The sequence below is a fragment of the Helianthus annuus genome, chromosome 7 (assembly GCF_002127325.2).
Source record: "Helianthus annuus cultivar XRQ/B chromosome 7, HanXRQr2.0-SUNRISE, whole genome shotgun sequence".
Lineage (NCBI taxonomy): Eukaryota > Viridiplantae > Streptophyta > Magnoliopsida > Asterales > Asteraceae > Helianthus > Helianthus annuus.
Window position 1 is genome coordinate 19,607,907 of NC_035439.2, and position 8,033 is coordinate 19,615,939.

General features: G+C 36.5%; 1 protein-coding gene across 2 annotated transcripts; it reads left to right on the forward strand.

Annotated features, from left to right (window-relative positions):
- Positions 1-2,325: 2,325 nt before the first annotated feature.
- On the forward strand, positions 2,326-6,095 carry LOC110868069 (metal-nicotianamine transporter YSL3). 2 transcript variants are annotated; one of them, XM_022117155.2, is made up of 8 exons: positions 2,326-2,536; positions 2,613-2,985; positions 3,506-3,669; positions 3,974-4,068; positions 4,155-4,289; positions 4,356-4,545; positions 4,831-4,945; positions 5,024-6,095. In XM_022117155.2, exons 2-8 carry the CDS (start codon positions 2,622-2,624, stop codon positions 5,950-5,952), a joined length of 1,992 nt encoding a protein of 663 aa, XP_021972847.1. In that variant the 5' UTR covers positions 2,326-2,536; positions 2,613-2,621; the 3' UTR covers positions 5,953-6,095. The 2 variants fall into 2 exon arrangements, with proteins under 2 accessions (XP_021972847.1, XP_021972849.1); XM_022117157.2 differs by having other exon boundaries at positions 2,327-2,536; positions 2,620-2,985.
- The last annotated feature ends 1,938 nt before the right edge of the window (positions 6,096-8,033 follow it).

Below are 8,033 nucleotides of genomic sequence, written 5' to 3' on the forward strand. Positions count from 1 at the left end.
CCTACCTCAAGATGAGTGGGAGCAACTTTACTATACTTGTCCTTTACGTAGATGATATTCTATTGGCAAGTAATAGTTTAGACATGTTGCATGAGTCGAAGCGGTTACTCTCGCATAACTTCGACATGAAGGATCTCGGAGATGCTTCTTACGTCATTGGCATCGAAATTCACCGAGATAGACACAAAGGGATCTTAGGATTGTCTCAAAAGGCTTACATAGATCGTGTTCTTACACGGTATAACATGCAACAGTGCAAATCCTCCGTCGCTCCAGTAGTTAAAGGAGATGTTTTCGGTTCATTCCAGTGTCCGACAACAGAGGTTGAGAAGGAGCAAATGAGCCAGATACCTTACGCGTCAGTAGTCGGGAGCTTGATGTATGCTCAAGTCTGTACTCGCCCAGATATCGCTTATATTGCTGGAATGCTAGGCCGTTATCAGACTAATCCTGGCCTAGATCACTGGAAAGCAGCTAAGAAGGTACTTCGATATCTATAAGAGACGAAAGACTATAAAGTGACTTATAGAAGAAGTGATCATTTAGAAGTGGTAGGCTATTCTGATTCTGACTTTGCCAAATGCAAAGATAACAAGAAATCCACTTCGGGCTATATCTTTATGTTAGCAGGCGGCCCTATCTCTTGGAAGAGTCATAAACAACAGTTGACCACAACTTCCACAATGATGGCAGAGTATATTGCTGTTTATAACGCAACCTGTCATCCACTATTCCAGACCTTGACCACAACTTCCACAATGATGGCAGAATATATCTTTATGTTAGTAGGCGACCCTATCCTTTACGCGCATGTCTTAAAATACCCTGCGTAGGATTTGGGGTCATACCCTTTCAAACCCTACACACAAGATTCTATTAAATGATGTGGGCGCAATTGTTGTCAAACCATGTGTAGTGGTAAATCAAAATAATGCCCCCACCATGGGGCATTATTCGACACGTGTCATCCCAGTCAGCATGGGGCGTTATTGCAAAAGTGGCGTAGTGGGAATAATGCCCAAATAATGCCCTTCCAATCATTAACAAAAAAAAAAAAACCAATCTTTTCTCTCATTGGCCAGTCAAACCAAAGTCAACCCATCACAATCCCATTTTGGCGTTTTAATAAACACGCCAGATCCATTTTTTTTTCGAAAAAAACGCCCCAAAACGCCTAGCGTAATGGGGGAGGGGCGTTATCAGCCGTTTTTTTTTTGGATTTTTTTTTTAAAAAAACGCCCCACTACGGGTGGTCTAAGAATCTAGTAGTCGTCTTAAGGCATTAAGCAGCAGACAACTTTTGTTATACCTTAAGCCATTATTTTCTAAACCTAAAAAATCAACATTTGCTACGTTCTACAAAAATCTAAAACAACATTTACGGGCTTGGGTTCTAAACGCAATTTCAAGTCAAACCCTTAAAACATGTTTAGATAAACAGAATGTGTTCATGTGGACCTAAATGTTTTCGGGTTAAGTTGTTTAAATCATTTATTTTTTTTACTTTTTTTTCATGCATTAAAGGATTTTTTTATGCCAAAAGTCAAAACTCAAAATATAAATAGCATTATGATTTACTTCATACACATGTATTTTTATTTTAAACTTTAATTTTAGACTATCAATATGCAAATGAAACCAAATAAATAAAATTCAATTCCGGGTTAATCAGATGTTATATGTGTCAATACGTGAAAAGTCATGTTCTGTTCAGGTTAATACGACTTGCACAATTTTTAGGTTGAGTCATGTGTTGGTTCGTTGTTGGATTCAATCCGTCAGCCCAAAAACGCGACCTCTTTTAACACTGCTAATACGTGAGTTTATATAACTTTGTATTTCTTCATTAAACTAATATGGTCATTTCAAATCCATTTCCAATAGAAACTGAAGTTACGAAATTTAAAATGGATTAAATCATTATATCATATATGTAATAAGTTAAAATTTGTACATACAACTTCTCAGTTTACCTCCATTCTATATTCCGTTGACTTCAATTAACTAATGCACAACTATATCTTCATTATTTACTTTAAAAATTAAAATAGCTCAAGTTTAACCCCAAATACAGTAAAGAATGCGCTCACATGAAGAAGCTGTATCATTGACCAATATAGCCAATCATATTACAACCATAAATAATTAGAAATACAATTTGGATCTTATGAATGATTATTAATTTCTCCAAAGACACAACACAATTTAATAAAAAAGAAGTCAATGATTGTACTTTCAGATGGTGAATTAGTGAGTATTATAGTACAAGCATGCAATATCTCAATAATTGTATAGTTATAATGTTATATGGTTTTAGTGATTGACCAAAAGGAGGACATCATTCATCTGCACCTTTGCTCATTGGCCATCTCTCTCTCTCTACTCTCTCTCATCTCCCTCTCTCTCTCTCTCACACACACACACATTTCAATACAAATGTAAGTTTCTTGAATGCAACATTAACAAGTTGACTTCACATTTTGACCTCACTCCATCCTTCATACTTTCCTCCATTGAAGAAAACAGAAGCTGCAAGGTGAGTAATTGCTGCATTATACAAATATATTCATAATTTAAAAAATATATTCATTTTGTTATACAAATTCATGAAGAACACAGAAATGAAGGAAACCGGAGAGATCGAAAGAGACATGGAGGAGATAGAACAAGAGAAAAAAGACGATGATTTCGATAGCGTTCAAGTTTCAAAACGACTGCAACCATGGACTAAACAGATCACAGTTAGAGGAGTTGCTGCAAGTATTGTTTTAGGGAGCGTTTACACGGTTATAGCCATGAAGTTGAGTCTCACAACAGGGATTCTTCCGAATTTGAATGTCTCGGCTGCACTTCTTGCTTTTGTGTATATGAAAACTTGGACGAAATTACTTCAGAAATCGGGGATTTCCACTGTTCCTTTTACCAGGCATGAGAACACAATGATCCAGACGTGTTCGGTTGCTTGTTACACCATCGCTATCGGAGGTTTTAATCTTCCAATCTTAGTTTTTCTTTAATTTTGTTTTACATATATGAGTTTTATTAAAGTATTGAACACTAGAAGTGTCCCACTTTCGACCTATTAGGTTGAGTTCGGTTGTATATTATCTTAAACGGGTCAAATGGTTTGATTTGGGATGTGTTTTAACTTAAACATGTCAAACAGATTGGAAGTGGCCCAAAGTCTATTTTATATGCATTAAATCTTTTAAATGACTTTATTCAAAGATTGATTTTATCATTTAGAAATATATTTGATTCTGTAATCATAATTCATGCATAGATTATTTAATAAAATACATAAAAAATGCGCAAAAAGTGTGTTTTGACTCGTAACAAAAAAGTGATCTGTTGCACGCCTATACGGGCTATACCCAACCCGCTGACCCGTCCATCATGTGACCTTTCATGAGCACCCTGAAGTTGTAGTCTCTATCTTTGGTTTCTGACATGTTTTTCTGTCTTTTAAGTTTAAACTAATTTCGGTTGAGGGATGAATATTTAGGTGGATTCGGGTCTTATTTACTTGCGCTGAACAAGAAGACGTATGAGCTGGCGGGAGGAGCAAATTCTCCAGGCACTTATAAAGAACTTCGTATCGGTTGGATGATAGGCTACTCTTTCTTAGTCTGTTTTGCTGGTCTTTTCATATTGATTCCACTCCGAAAGGTGCATCGTCTGTTTGTTTTTCTCTCTCAACTTGAATAAAAGCGATAATGATGTTACTTTTGACCCTTTCGTTTATAAATGGGTTAATTTCATCTCAATGGGTCAAAGAAATATTAACCATAGCTATGAGTCGTCGAAAACTCTATTTACAAGCTCCTAAACTGCTTTACCGAAAACTTTTAGACTACTATAAGAAAAATAGTCTTCGCGGGTCAAATCGTCAATCCAACCTGGGCCTGCCCATCTTGACATGTAGCAAAAAAATGACCCGTTTCAACCTGTTAACCATTTTTTTTTTCGACAGATCTTGATTGTTGACTATAAGTTGATATTCCCGAGTGGCACAGCAACAGCCGTTCTTATCAATGGATTTCATAGTCAAGGAGACATGATGGCGAAGTACTTCCATAACATATTTCATAAACCCGTTTGAAAGGTTTACGATTAACAACCTTAACGCTTGTTTTATTTCTCGCACATCATAGGAAGCAAGTCAAGGGGTTTTCCAAGTACTTCTCCATTAGTTTCTTGTGGGCAATCTTTCAGTGGTTCTTCACTGGAAAAGGAGAATGCGGATTTGCCCAATTTCCAACGTTCGGTTTGCAAGCATGGAAAAAAAAGTAAGAATTCTTCATATATGGTATCTAGTTCTTGGTTCTAATTTATGGGCTTTCTTTTCGGTGTAGATTTTACTTTGACTTTAGTTTGACCTATGTGGGAACTGGGATGATTTGCCCTCACATTGTGAGTTTTTCATTGCTGTTTGGAGCTGTGATTTCATGGGGTATAATGTGGCCACTTATTGAAAAGCAGAAAGGAGAATGGTTTCCTAGTAATGTGCCGGAAAGCAGCATGGAAAGCCTCAATGGTTACAAGGTGACAAAAAATCACACGTAGAAGTGGCGCCTCGACCCATTTACTTATTAACGGGTCAATTAAGGTTGTGTTTTTCTTTAACGGGTCCCACAAATTATTTAAAAACTTCTCAATAAAATGGACAAAAAATTTGCACGTAAACCTAAGTACCAAACACATCCTTACAAAATTTACCTGTTTTGACCCGTTACCCAATCCGACTGACCCACCTATCTTGCCACATCTAGTCACACCAACACACATTCTCCTGCGGTTCATTTTGTCGGACTAACTTTATATCGACAGGTCTTTATTTCAATATCTCTTCTCCTAGGTGATGGACTCTACAACTTTATCAAGATATTATACTTCACATATGCAAGCATCTACGGAAAATTAAAAAGGGAAAACCTTAATTTAGGTAATTCAAAGAGTTATTTCCAACAGTAGTTTAACCAAACGGTCGTGACTAATACCTAAGATTATCGCCTTCTTGCAGCTGTAGGTAGCAAGAATGAAACCACAGAAGACGAACGAATACAAAACGAAGTTTTCAATAAAGAACGCATACCCATGTGGATCGCAGTGATCGGATACACCTTCTTCACAATCCTCAACACATTCACTATACCATTAATATTCCCAGAGGTTAAATGGTACTCAATCATCGCAGCCTATATCATCGCACCGTCATTAGCCTTCTGTAACGCTTATGGAGTCGGGTTAACCGACTGGGACATGGCCTACAACTACGGCAAAATCGGGCTCTTTCTAATGGCAGCAATGTCAGGAAAACAACAAGGAGTCGTCGCAGGACTAGTCGGCTGCGGTGTGTTAAAATCAGTCCTTTACGTTTCAAGCACATTAATGCACGACTTAAAAACCGGTCACCTCACACTAACTTCACCTAGAACAATGCTTCTAAGTCAAACCATTGGAACCGCAATCGGATGCATTGTATCACCACTAACTCTATCTCTATTCACCAAAGCATTCGACGTTGGTAACCCTAAAGGCGAATACAAAGCACCATTCGCTATAGTTTTCAGAAACATGGCGATCATAGGTGTGGAAGGGTTTTCAGCTTTACCAAAGCATTGTCTACAACTATGCTACGGATTCTTTGCATTAGCCGTTGGGATCAATATAATTAAAGATTTGTTACCAAAAAAGATAGGGAAATGGATGCCATTGCCTATATGTATGGCTGTACCATTTCTAATAGGCGGGTATTTTGCGATCGATATGTGTGTTGGAAGCTTGATTGTGTTGTTGTGGAAGAAGCTTAATGCTAAGAAGGCGGAGCTAATGACTACATCGGTGGCTTCGGGTTTGATTTGTGGTGAGGGTTTGTGGATTCTACCGGCTGCGGTTCTATCATTGGCGAAAATAAGGCCTCCTATATGTATGAAGTTCTTGAGTTCTTAGAATGAATTGAGGATTTTTAAGCTATTGTAATAGATGCAACTACACTATCCTAAATTGTAAAACTAGGGTTTGTATTGTGATCAATAAGAATAAAGCAATGCTCAATTGATTGTAATGAAGTATCAATGTAAAGAATTTGGTAATGAAAGTGTAATGAAGTATCAATGTAAAGAATCTGGTAATGAAAGTGGATTAAGATCTCACCTTTTGATTCGTTTGATTCTTCCAATTTCGGAGAAAATCATAGTGGGTGAATCATTTTTGGGTAACTAATGACGAATGGGTAGGGTTTATGTCTAGAAAGAGTAATGCTTAAATCTATGGTGTGGTTTAGGTATATCCTGTTAATTTGTTAAAGCTATAAGAATTAGCGTGTGTTACGGCGGAAATTCAATCTGTATCGTTTTGGTTCGGTATGATATCGGTATAATTCTGGCACTTAGTACAACAACTAAAAGAGAAAACACAAAAAATAAAGTAGTGATATGCCTAATTGAATATAGACATATGTTTTATATCGATAAAAAATTATAGATATGAATATCGGTACTCGTTCCGATAATACCGCTACTGGTACTTACATTCGGTACTAGAAGCAATTTAGTTCGTTTCGATACTGGTACGAACCCGACGCTGGCTATAGCTTACGATGTAAACAAAACGCTCTATTTTGAATAAACTCCCTTTTAAACGAGAAGAATATTAAAACACGACACGTTCAGTTCTTTACAAGATACTAGTTCTTTACAAGATACTGAACGCAAGTTATTTGAGAATAATCAACTTTAAACAAATTAAAAACATATTGATTATTTATATGAGAGATGAAATATAGAGTTTCTAGTGAATGTGTGTGTATATATATATAGGGTCAGAATCTAAGGAAAACGCTGAAAAGTGTGAGAACAGTGAGAACGTTTATGGAGCGTCTGATCAAAACAATCTATGGACTAGATTGGCGCGGTGGCGTTTTCGTAAATAATATCAATTTTATTAAGTGGACGTGCTTCATTAAGGGTAAAAAGGTCTTTTAATGCTCAAATTCAAAACGCCAACTAAAATGAGAACACGCCATTCAAAACAAATAAAACGCCATTAATACAAAACGCCAAAGCTTAGTGATAAAACACGTTGCAGATTACAGGTAGAAGAAACAAACAGTAACTGAACTTCAATTATTAACATTTATTAGAAGAAATTCCCTCCTAAAATACGTGCCAAAAAAACATCATTATATAAATGACGTTAACATCGCTTCCATAATCACTTCCATCCATCATTCTAAAAACATCTTTTACCAAAACGCCAAGTTTAACCAAAACGCCAAAAATGGCAACCATCGTTTCATGGAGATACACCCTGAGAATCAGAAGATTCATCATACGTTTTGACAACAGAAGAAGGATGTTTGTTAAGACAATCAGAGCAATTTTGAAAATGGAAGAAGAGGTACAGAGGGGTATCCTATTGCTTAACATCCCTCTTGATAACGAATGTCATGAAACACATAAGCTTATGGGAAGATTAACAAAGAAATTTGGACCAAGCAAAGCAGATGGAAAAATGGACCTACTCATCACATCATGGCATTTTGATGAAGAAACATACATGGTGACCGTTATATGTGACAACGGAGAGCAGGAAGATTACATGCTTGAAGACATCATGACCAAGCAAGGGGTTGGGTTCATGGAAGAGTTACATAACGCGCCATGTTTCCTAGAAACCACTCACTTTAAAAAGCCAAAAAATAGTTAAAAAAACCACAGATAGAAAACATTGTTTCTTCTATATTGAGTATTGTTCTGAATGAAATTTCACTGAATGGATTCTTCTCTGAGATGGGTATCTCTATAAGCATTTGTTCAATGAGATGGACAAATATTCAAGAAAAAGAGACTGATGACAGTGATATGTCATTATGTGTGTGACAACTGTGTTCTATAGTCGTGGTTCAATGTAAAACAATGATGATTATTAATAAAACAATGTGCTTTGGTGTTTTTATATGTGTTTTGATGTTATTATGTGTGTATTTGTGTTTAATGATTTTTTCAATTTGATTCAATTCCGATTTCAAG